Below are 12542 nucleotides of genomic sequence, written 5' to 3'. Positions count from 1 at the left end.
TAAGAGCTGCCTTTATTACCTCCATGCCTCCAAATTCTGATCACCTAAAGAAGTAACTTTTAAAAAGATATCTGAAGAAATATAAATTTTAACACATACTTTATTTCAAACAACAGGGAATAATTCATTCACAGGTTGTGATTTCTGCTCTGTGTAACTATTATATCGGATTAAAATACTAAGTAAGAAAAATGTCATAGAAGGATAATTCAATACTTTGTTAAAGCAGATAAAGTCACCCAAGTGAAACCAGAATTTTTCTTTTTTAAATCAGGCAGTATTCATACTATTTTCATTTAGTTTAAGGGCTAAAGGATGTAACTGAAACAATGTTGGCACTATTTTTATTTAATTACAGATTTTACTCTACCATCCCAACTTGGTAAAATAAATTCAAAATTTTTCGATAACTAGCAAATGGGAGCAACTTTCTAACTCCTCTTCCTGATGTAACACCGGGTCATAAGGGGAAAGGACAGGCTGCACGCTTGCCACTCCTATACATACAACATCAAAGCCACTGCGGTTGTGGTTTCCTCAGTACCTATACTTCTCCCTGAGAGAATTCTAAACTATGGTACTTGCTCAAACAGACTTCTGGTTCAGTTCACAGTTAGATTTGCAATAATGGCATGAGACGCAATAGACAATAATCTCGTCCAAACCAAATTAACTAAATGTGACATGGTATTATATAAGCCATTTTCTATTATTAATGAAAATGTCTATTTATATGAATACTTCCCTGATCACAGGAAAAGTAGAATTTTCATCTAGATCAACAGCACCTTTATACCTCTGGAGATGCCCTGAAAGGGTCTCAGCACGCTCAGGGGACCATGGGCCAGTTCTGAGAACCTGTGATGCTTAGCATTCACTAACATAACTGACCACCAAAATTTTCAAATATCTTCCAAAAACTTCCAAACCCACATAAAAAGCAACAATACAGTGTCAATACTTGTTTTTTCTTTTAAACTTAACCACCTGGAACTATCTATAAATATCTCATACATTCCGTACCAAAATCTGCTAGCTTTAATTCTCCTTTTTCATTAATGAGGAGGTTCTGTGGTTTTAAATCTCGGTGTAACACCTTTCTTCTGTGGCAATATGCCAAACCACGTAGAATTTGGTATAAAAACAGCTATGGAAACAAAAAACAGAAATTAGTCTTACAGATAATAAGACATACTTTGGTATAAGTTATGGTAACAGAAAAGCGACTGGCCTAGAATAGTCAAAGAAAAAAAAGGAACCATCTCCTTTTCCTTACATACTTACCTGAATTTTACAATTTATTATTCTATTTGAAGCATGTATTTTTTTAGTGTGAACAAATGAAACTTTATCTTAGTAGTAATGGTTCACTTATTACTGAAAATGATTTTAAATAAATGTACTTCATAAACTTACAGGTCTACTAATTAGGTCTATAGTTTAATTATGAAACTCTCACAAAACAATCAATCTTCTACCATTACCCCACCCTACTCCCCCTGAAAAATACTGATGCGGGACGAAGCCTTTAATATGAGGCACTGGAGCTGGTGGTTTCATGAAAATTTTGAAGTGTCAAAGAGATTGGTGCTGCACAGCTCTGGCCCATTATGTGCTATAAAAATAACCTAAAATAACCTAACCCAGCTTCCATCACCCACCTCCTGGGTACTTTACTTTCAGCACCTCCCACTCAGCCTTCAAAACCTGCTATGATTCAGAAAAGGGATTAAGCACTGTGGAGCTCTGAATGACTCTTGGAAAAAAGCAATTCCTATAAGGCTAATGGTAGACTTTTTTGTTGCAGATTTTGGTGGAAAAGGGAATATGAAACGCAGAAGGTATTTGATTCTTTGTGGTTAACAAAAAAGAGCCTCAAGTCCAGAGCATTCAGGAGTGTACCCTTGGTTTTCTTGGAAGGTGAAAAATAGCATTAGAACTTGGAGAATAACCCAAGGCAGCAGGTGAACAGTGGGCCGGAAGAAATTGTAATTAGCAGAGCTTCTATACTCTACATATTTATGTTTTGAAAACTCTTAAATTACTACTTGCAAATATTCTCACTACTTTTTATGTTTAACAGAGAATAAAATACTTTGCAACTTAATTCAGGCATGCAGACTTGGCTTATGACAAACTTCTCAAATCTTTGTCAAATTATGATAATTAAGGACAACTTCATTTCCCAATTACTGATAATATGACTGTAGGAAAAACAACATAAAATCCATAGCAGAAGTAAACATAAATGAGATTCACAACACCTTGCCAAATAAAATATAAAATATGATGAGAACAATTCTCATTGAAAATATATGGAAAAGAGACTTACAACTTAAAAGCCCTATTCTAAAATTCCTAACAATGTGTTATATCCATATATTTTGAACTATTTTTTAGTAAAAGACACTGGCTCTCCTTTATACCAAACTTAACTATCTAAAAAAGTATCTTAAGTTTAAAGTTAGTATCTACAGAACTGGAACTGTCGCAAAACCACAGCTGGGACAGCCTATTTCCAAAACAGTCTCATGAACCATTGAGTGAGTTTGGATAAACAGATCTTTGCTAAATTTGGAGTAAATCCAGTCAAAGAAACCTACTGTAAAAACACAACTGTATCAAGGGTTTTTACTTGATCTTACTTTTACTTTTGGGCTTTATCTGGCACAAAGTTTATGTCAAACTTTTCTATCATTACTTGCATCTTCACATATTTTTCAGGGAAGAAAACATAATTATCTTACTTTTCCTCCTAATAGTGCAGAATGGTATTTCCAGCCTAGTATTCCTAATACCTACACAGCTTCCTGACCCTACTCATTAGATTAGTATCTTCAAAAGTTGTTTTATAATTAAATACCATTCTAAATATGGGGACTTTGCCATTTAAAGGAGGCCCTTTACAAAATGCACTGTATCATTTTCATTTCCCTTAAACATTTGGATTCTGATAAAACAGGCCTGTTGTTTCCTTTTTAAGCAGAATATGCCTGTAAATGTATTCTATATATATCCAAGAGAACCAATAATACTGTGAAAGGAAATGTCAGAAGACTTTTCTGCTTTGAAGCAGAAAAAGGTTAAAGGTCTATTGAAGGGCCAAGCAAGGAGAACAAGTGGCTCCTACTCAAAAACCTCAAATTCCTCCGAAGTACTTACCAAAACTTTTAAAATGAAATAGTTCTACAAAAAAAGGTCTGATTCTAGTAAATACTACAGTATAGCAAACACTAGTTCTGAGTAAATGTGTCTGAACACAACAACAACCTTTTTAAAATGCATAACAAAAAATTCTGAAGCAGAATAGTTATGAGACTGGTGTATTTCATTATGTAATGCAGTTTGTCTCTGCTTAAGTGTTTGTCTCTAAACAAAATTTTAAATGACGCAGTAAGCATACCTTTACATTGTGCATACTCATGATGTTTCCACAGTCATCCATGTACTGTTTTAGATCTTTATCCTGAAAAAATACAGCACTTATTTTACAGTTTTGAGAAGGCATGACATTTACTTATTTAGTTTTTAAAAATAAGTTTGCTTTTTAAAATTGAAGTATAGTTGCTTCTCAATGTTGTGTTAGTTTCTGATATACAGAAAAATGATTAAGTTATATGGAGATATTAAATATTCTTTTTTAAAAAAATTAGTTGCTTTTTGAAGAAAGATACTGAATGTACCACACATAATTAAATACTAATAACAAGAATGTCCCTGGGGCTGTTAAAAAATCTAATCTGTGATTTTTTTTAATAGCAAAATTAAATACTGAAGTTTTATTAAATGCTTACCAGATACTCAAAGACCAGAGTCAAAGATTTATCTGTATGAACAATGTCATGTAAGGTTACTATATTTGCATGTTTTAGATCCTTTAACAGTGAAACTGCAAAACAGAAAAGAAAGCCAATTATTTAGTCTGTGGTAGCCAGTCGTTTAAAAAACCCTAAGTTTAACATATGCATGCCTGAATTTAGGAGTCTCTTAAAACAATACAAAGGGATTTGTAGTAGAAATTTTAATAGAATTTTTTCTTTTCTTTTATGGTACTGGGTTTGATATTTTTAATACTTAAATTATTCCCAATACTACATTAATACTCTCCATAACATCTTTTTTTCGCTCAAATGTTAACTTATTGAGACTGTCCCAAGACATGTTTTCTTCTTCCAAACTGGCTTATCAGTTGCCTCACACCATTTTCTGGATAATCCTTTTAAAAAAATGCTACCATTATAAAAATATATTTACATCCTGTATACACTTATTTATGGTCAGCTCTTCCCCTAAGCATCAATATGTAACATTTCCCAGTGTCAAGTGTTTGTCTATGATAATGATCTTATGACTTCATAGTATTTCATCATAAACTGTATGATAATATATCTAATTCCTTTTTGTTAAATATTTTAGCTTCAGACATTGCTTCTACCCCCAGGGCCTCATTTTGTTCTATTTTTTTTCCTCCATGAGATGCCATTAGTTGTGATAGCATATTATTTTCCAGTCATGTATTGTTTCTATATCTGAGCTCTTTGTACTTACAAAAAATGAACTCTTATTACATAGCTTTGGTCTTAAAATGTTCTATGTAAATTTCATAAAACATTCTCCTCACAAAAAGTACTAATTGTACCTTCTCTTATTGCTGTGCAGGGCGCACCTTCTTCATGTTCCAACCGGATCTCTTTCAAGGCCACCAAATTCTCTGTCAATTTACTTCTTCCTTTATATACTGTTGCATATGTACCCTACAGAATATATTTTCAAAAGATACAGGAAAGCAGCGTGAGTCTATATCATCAATACAAGAAAGAGCCCTAACTAAATTTCTAATTTCTAATCATGTGTTAAATTCCATCTTGCAGAGAAAACTCCACCATAATCAGTCTTGGTTTTCCTACAGCTGAGAGGACTTCCAGTTCCCTGTGCAGCTTCCCTACTCTTACAACCCTACAGAGTGCTTCAAAAGTAAAAACATAAGGAGAATATTTAATGTAAGAGTATTGTATTAACCATAACTACAATGATATGTGAAGATTGAGGAAATTAATTAAGCAAATTAAGTGAAAACTGAAACTGTAACTAACATATTATTAAAATTTTACCCATTTTCAGAATCTTTGTATGCTAGAGCTCTCTTTAAAAACCAAATGTATTCTACAGATATCTTCTATCGTGGCCAAGACAGTTCTCAAAATCCCTTAAGGCCTCCCTAATAACTAATTCTATTATTTTCTTTCCACTTTATCACTCTGGGAAGCAGACCATTTCAAAATTAGTACTAGTAGCAAGTTCAAGAAAACCTTGAATTTCATTTCAAAAAAATGAGCCAAGAAATGCCTTAACCATTATGATGTGTCTTTAGCCTTACAGACAGTATTTTGATTGTTCACAAGTTTGAACACATGGAATTTCCCACAGCACAGTCACAGAGTACCAAGGAGCAAACTAAAAGAGAGATGCCTATTTTGTTACCAAAAAAGCACAATATTTTGTGCATCAACTGAAGGCTACAATGCTATTAAAAAAATTCATTTCTTCTCACACTGATGGAATAATTTCAAGAATTGAAGGGTATTTCCTTCTAACATTCTGTTGCCTTTACAGGACAAGATACAATCCTTTAGGTGATGAACAGGAAAAATATATATCTTACATTTTCAAAAGAAGTATTAACTTACCTCTCCAAGCTTTTCCAATTTGATGTAGGTTTCCATTTTTCCAAACCCAATTTCTGACTGAAAGCAAACAATTATAAATTTAGTGTTCTTAAAATTTCAATTCTTCTCTGCCTCAATATCTGAAACTCTCCTGCTCTTGGAATGTTTTGGAATAGAAAAATCTGATTAAATAGTTGAACATCTGTCAAATTTTAAAATAATTTTTTAAAATTGGAACATTCAAAGGCTCAAAAACAAATTTCACAATTAAAACTGACAACTCATCTTTTTTACAATTAACATTCTGCTTTGAAAAAATTCTGTTCTACCTTAAGAATCTGAAATTTTAAGATATCATAGGCATTTTAAGATACAAAAGGATTTTATAAAAGGTAACTACATGATTTAACAAAAATCACAAAATAAACAATTTTCCTACATATTTTCCTTCATCAATCTTTTGTCTTCCCTAGGAAAGCCTGCAAACAAAACACTATTTCAGGTTTTCCCATCAAAGTATATTAAGAAAAATAACTACATGTCATACTCTATGATGAGTCAGGAAATGGCTAACACAGAAGTAATATAAGTCTAAATCAGTCTCCTCCATCCCCCACAAAAGGCTTTAAAAGTGAGTTCTGAAAAGCATTGCTTTTAAACCTTGAGCTTGTTTGACTATTTTGTATGGAGTCAATCAATGAGGTAGATGGACTACTCAAATATGCAATGGAAACCCAGTATTTTAAAAATAATTAAAAAAAAAAAAAACACCTAACACAAAAGATTTAGGGGAAAAAACAAAATGATAAAAATGTAAAGATTTTGAGAGGAGAAAAGTTAAAAAGAAGAGAATAAGAATTTTCTTAAATTCCTTTCTAGTACCCCTTTTGTGCTTTGCTGGAGCAGCCGTGAAGAGATACCCCACGTCCAAGGTAAGAGAAACCCAAGTAAGACAGTAGGTGTTGCGAGAGGGCATCAGAGGGCAGACACACTAAAACCATAATCACAGAAAACCAGCCAATCTGATCACAGGACCACAGCCTTGCCTAACTCAGTGAAACTAAGCCATGCCGTGTGGGGCACCCAAGACAGTCAGGTCATGGTGGAGAGGTCGGACAGAATGTGGTCCACTAGAGAAGGGAATGGCAAACCACTTCAGTATTCTTGCCTTGAGAACCCCATGAACAGTATGAGAAGGAAAAATGATAGCATACTGAAAGAGGAACTCCCCAGGTCAGTAGGTACCCAATATGCTACTGGAGATCAGCGGAGAAATAACTCCAGAAAGAATGAAGGGATGGAGCCAAAGCAAAAACAATACCCAGTTGTGGATGTGACTGGTGATAGAAGCAAGGTCTGATGCTGTAAAGAGCAATATTGCATAGGAACCTGGAATGTTAGGTCCATGAATCAAGGCAAATTGGAAGTGGTCAAACAGGAGATGGCAAGAGTGAATGTCGAAATTCTAGGAATCGGCGAACTAAAATGGACTGGAATGGGTGAATTTAACTCAGATGACCATTATATCTACTACTGTGGACAGGAATCCCTTCGAAGAAATGGAGTAGCCATCATAGTCAACAAGAGAGTCCAAAATGCAGTACTTGGATGCAATCTCAAAAACGACAGAATGATCTCTGTTCATTTCCAAGGCAAACCATTCAATATCACGGCAATCCAAGCCTATGCCCCAACCAGTAACGCTGAAGAAGCTGAACTTGAACGGTTCTATGAAGACCTACAAGACCTTTTAGAACTAACACCCAAAAAAGATGTCCTTTTCGTTACAGGGGACTGGAATGCAAAAGTAGGAAGTCAAGAAACACCTGGAGTAACAGGCAAATTTGGCCTTGGAGTACGGAAGGAAGCAGGGCAAAGGCTAATAGAGTTTTGCCAAAAAAACGCACTGGTCATAGCAAACACCCTCTTCCAACAACACAAGAGAAGACTCTACACACGGACATCACCAGATGGTCAGCACTGAAATCAGACTGATTATATTCTTTGCAGCCAAAGATGGGAGAAGCTCTATAGAGTCAGCAAAAACAAGATCGGGAGCTGACTGTGGCTCAGATCATGAACTCCTTATTGCCAAATTCAGACTTAAACTGAAGAGAGTAGGGATAACCACTAGACCATTCAGGTATGACCTAAATCAAACCCGTTATGACTATACAGTACAAGTGAGAAATAGATTTAAGGGACTAGATCTGATAGACAGAGTGCCTGAAGAACTATGGACGGAGGTTTGTGACACTGTACAGGAGACAGGGATCAAGACCATCCCCATGGAAAAGAAATGCAAAAAGGCAAAATGGTTGTCTGAGGAGGCCTTACAAATAGCTGTGAAAAGAAGAGAAGCGAAAAGCAAAGGAGAAAAGGAAAGATATTCCCATTTGAATGCAGAATTCCAAAGAATAGCCAGGAGAGATAAGAAAGCCTTCCTCAGCGATCAATGCAAAGAAATAGAGGAAAACAACAGAATGGGGAAGAGTAGAGATCTCTTCAAGAAAATTAGAGATACCAAGGGAACGTTTCATACAAAAATGGGCACAATAAAGGACAGAAATGGTATGGACCTAACAGAAGCAGAAGATGTTAAGAAGAGGTGGCAAGAATACACAGAAGAACTGTACAAAAAAGATCTTCACGACCCAGATAGTCACAATGGTGTGATCACTCACCTAGAGCCAGACATCCTGGAATGTGAAGTCAAGTGATGCTTAGAAAGCATCACTATGAACAAAGCTAGTGGAGGTGATGGAATTCCAGTTGAGCTATTTCAAATCCTGAAAGATGATGCTGTGAAAGTGCTGCACTCAATATGCCAGCAAATTTGGAAAACTCAGCAGTGGCCACAAGACTGGAAAAGGTCAGTTTTCATTCCAGTCCCTAAGAAAGGCAATCCCAAAGAATGCTCAAACTACTGCACAATTGCACTCATCTCACACGCTAGTAAAGTAATGCTCAAAATTCTCCAAGCCAGGCTTCAGCAACATGTGAACCGAGAACTTCCAGATGTTCAAGCTGGTTTTAGAAAAGGCAGAGGAACCAGAGATCAAATTGCCAATATCCACTGAATCATCAAAAAAGCAAGAGAGTTCCAGAAAAACACCTATTTCTGCTTTATTGACTACACCAAAGCCTTCGATTGTGTGGATCACAATAAACTGTAGAAAATTCTGAAAGAGATGGGAATACCAGACCACCTGACCTGCCTCTTGAGAAACCTGTATGCAGGTCAGGAAGCAACAGTTAGAACTGGACATGGAACAACAGACGGGTTCCAAATAGGAAAAGGAGTACGTCAAGACTGTATATTGTCACCCTGCTTATTTAACTTATATGCAGAGTACATCATGAGAAATGCTGGGCTGGCAGAAGCACAAGCTGGAATCAAGATTGCCGGGAGAAATATCAATCACCTCAGATATGCAGATGACACCACCCTGATGGCAGAAAGTGAAGAGGAACTAAAAAACCTCTTGATGAAAGTGAAAGAGGAGAGTGAAAAAGTTGGCTTAAAGCTTAACATTCAGAAAACTAAGATCATGGCATCTGGTCCCATCACCTCATGGGAAATAGATGGGGAGACAGTGGAAACAATGTCAGACTTTATTTTTTGGGGGCTCCAAAATCACTGCGGATGGTGACTGTAGGCATGAAATTAAAAGACGTTTACTCCTTGGAAGGAAAGTTATGACCAACCTATATAGCTTATTAAAAAGCAGAGACATTACTTTGCCAACAAAGGTCCATCTGGTCAAGGCTATGGTTTTTCCAGTGGTCATGTATGGATGTGAGAGTTGGGCTGTGAAGAAAGCTGAGTGCCGAAAAATTGATGCTTTTGGACTATGGTGTTGGAGAAGACTCTTGAGAGTCCCATGAACTGCAAGGAGATCCAACCAGTACATCTTAAAGGAGATAAGTCCTGGGTATTCATTGGAAGGACTGATGCTAAAGCTGAAACTCCAATACTCTGGCCACCTCATGCGAAGAGCTGACTCGTTGGAAAAGACCCTGATGCTGGGAGGGGTTGGGGGCAGGAGGAGAAGGGGACGACAGAGGATGAGATGGCTGGATGGCATCACCGACTCGATGGGCATGAGTTTGAGTATACTCCAGGAGTTGGTGATGGACAGGGAGGCCTGGCGTGCTGCGATTTCATGGGGTCGCAAAGAGTTGGACACGACTGAGTGACTGAACGGAACTGAACCCCTTTTGTAGATAGTGGAAAGGGCAAAAGTAACCTAAAACTTCACTTCTCAGAGTGATACTAATGCCCTTACGTAGCCAATGAAAGGAATAACGTTCTTTTATGTATAACTTCAGCTCTTATAGGCGTATGCTGGATCATTAAATTCTATGTCTAATTCTGGAGGTTCAGACACACTTTTTCTGGAGGTGTTGAACAAAATAAAAATAATACTTGACAATTTGACTTAACATCAGTCACCGCTTGAAACAAAAAAGGTAAACTGCCCAAAACTGACAGTCTGAAAGTAGCAGGGGCCTCTCAAAGGAACTGTTGTTATCTTTTTTTACAAGACGTATATATCACTTTAAAAGCCATGAGGAAAACTGCATATTCAATGGTACTCATTCAATTCTGGTAAACTAATAAAAACTGTGGTCACAGGTGGTACTGGTGGTATCGCTGAAGGACTGAAAAATTGCTTCTCTCTGTGTACTCTTAAAGACTTTCTTCTATATATGGTATTTTCAAAAAAAATTAAAGAAGTGAGATTCTTGGCATCCATCATTATCCATCCACCCATGCACTATTTTATATATGACTTAAGTCCTTATTCTGTATTATCACTAATTATACAAGATAATAAAACTACAAGACAACACTTTCCAAATACAAATGGAGTTTTTAATTTTAATACGGGAAATGTGGCAAAGAGACCACCATCTGATACACGAGAATCTGATTCTGAGTAATCTTTTGATTTTGTAGTTTTTCTATAGTCTATTTACATATGACCTCACATAACACTTTTAAAAAAAGGCTAATTGCCAAAGTCACACAAACTATGATAGAGTTTGAATTCAGGTGATTAAATTCACAAACTTGGAACTATTTTGACATGAATTTGAAGTCTCACCTGATTTTTTTATGAAGGAAAAAGAACAGCAAAAATAAATGGAAGCTAGTATGAACAAAATAGTCAATGTGCCCCCCCTCGCACAAGATATAATTAAAATGTCATCATCTGTAACAGTGAGAAGCACATAGAAAAATATAACTACAAGCAAGGAACTTTTTTTTTTTTGCCACACCACGTCTTGTGGAAACTTAGTTCCCCAACCAGGGACTGAACCACACCCCCAAGAGCAAAAAAGTACATTGTCCTAAACCACTGGACCACCAGGGAATTTCCTGGGAACTTTTTCTTATAAGGAGTTGGGAAATTTTCTGATTCATTTTTTAAATCTTAAGTGAATAAATACTAGAATGTCCTTATAAGAGCAAGTACACTTTGGTCTAACGGTGGCTTTGACAAAAATGCTTAAGTTTTTTTTTTTAAAGATTGGATAAACGAACTACAAATTCAAGACTGTAAAGACAGTACTGATGTAGAGATTACCATATCATATAAAGTATACAAGGAATAAACTATAAGAGATGCATGAAATATTAACATTACAAAGAGTCACTCTTTAAATAGTGATTTAGTGAGATCATTAAAATATATTAAAAGTATGCTTTTTAAAAAGAGGGTAAATACTGGAATTGTCTGCCACAACCCAATTAAAGAGGTTTTGAATTGGGTGGACCACATTTTAATGATTCCCAACCTTTAGGATTTAGTAATTACATCCAATTTATTACTTAACTGAATCTTTATATGGAATTTCTAGAAAATTTTGCTTGCATTTTTATCTGCTGAACATGACAAGATTAACAATAGACATAATGACTAGCTTGTTGACACGCTCTCCTACGGAAATTGTTCAGAGGACAGAAGACAAAGCTCATTTATTCAACATTTACCAAGCATAATGCTAGGTACTGGGGATACAGTGAAGAAGACAGATATGGTTCCTCCTCTCATGAGTTCACAATCTAGACTGAGTTTCATCCTAGATTATTTTAGAATATTTTTAAAGTCTCATAAAAAGAAATAATAGCTGTATGACTGGAACAATACACTTTGCATTTTAATACAATATAAAAATCTCCTTATTTCTGCTTCAAATGAAGATAATTTTTTTCTGATACTTTACCGCTCTAATACTTAACTTTCTGGAAAACTAAACAAACTCCTGTTCAAATAGCTCTTATAGCTGAGTAATATTTCACTGTTAAGTCAGAAAGAGAAAGACAAATACTATATATTAACGCATGCATCTGGAATCTAGAAAGATGGTACTGATGAACCTATTTGCAGGGTAGCAATGGAGACACAGGACATAAAGAGAACAGACCTGTGGACACAGAGGGGGAAGGAGAGGGTGGGATGAACTGAGAGACATGCCTGGAAACAAATACATTACCCCATGTAAAACAGATAGCAAGTGGAATCTGCTGGGCGACACAAGGAGTTCGACCCAGTGCTCTGTGACAGCCTAGAGGGTGGCGTGGGGAGGGGGGTGGGAGGAGGGCTCAGGAGCAGGGAGGGGACACAGGTATACCTGTGGCTGATTCACGCTGACGTATGGCAGAAATCAACACAATATTGTAAAGCAATTATCCTCCAACAAAAATAAAAAAATAGCTCTTATACAATAAGCACACGAACATCAAATAAAATATAAACAATTATAATTTATAATAGCCTTCCTGTAATTTAGAGTAACTTGTGAGTAGCATCGATTATTACAGGGTATTTCTTTGTTACTCTGGTCTAACAGTATAATCATTCTACC

The 12542-nt window shown here is 36.0% G+C and overlaps 1 protein-coding gene across 3 annotated transcripts in view; it reads right to left on the bottom strand.

The window, feature by feature from the left end:
- Positions 1-12542, bottom strand: part of CDK17 (cyclin dependent kinase 17) — a 101176-nt gene that overhangs the window by 11208 nt on the left and 77426 nt on the right. For all 3 annotated transcript variants that reach the window (XM_061125601.1, XM_061125599.1, XM_061125600.1), the window contains exons 6-10: positions 5688-5744; positions 4640-4754; positions 3795-3889; positions 3404-3466; positions 1024-1147 (exon numbers count right to left, since the gene is read on the bottom strand). In XM_061125601.1, the coding sequence (XP_060981584.1) occupies positions 1024-1147; positions 3404-3466; positions 3795-3889; positions 4640-4754; positions 5688-5744 (454 nt within the window). The remainder of the gene's footprint in view (positions 1-1023; positions 1148-3403; positions 3467-3794; positions 3890-4639; positions 4755-5687; positions 5745-12542) is intronic.

Source organism: Dama dama, chromosome 22 (genome assembly GCF_033118175.1).
Source record: "Dama dama isolate Ldn47 chromosome 22, ASM3311817v1, whole genome shotgun sequence".
Lineage (NCBI taxonomy): Eukaryota > Metazoa > Chordata > Mammalia > Artiodactyla > Cervidae > Dama > Dama dama.
The sequence above is the reverse complement of the archived record's forward strand: the minus strand, read 5'-3'. Positions and strand labels throughout refer to the sequence as shown.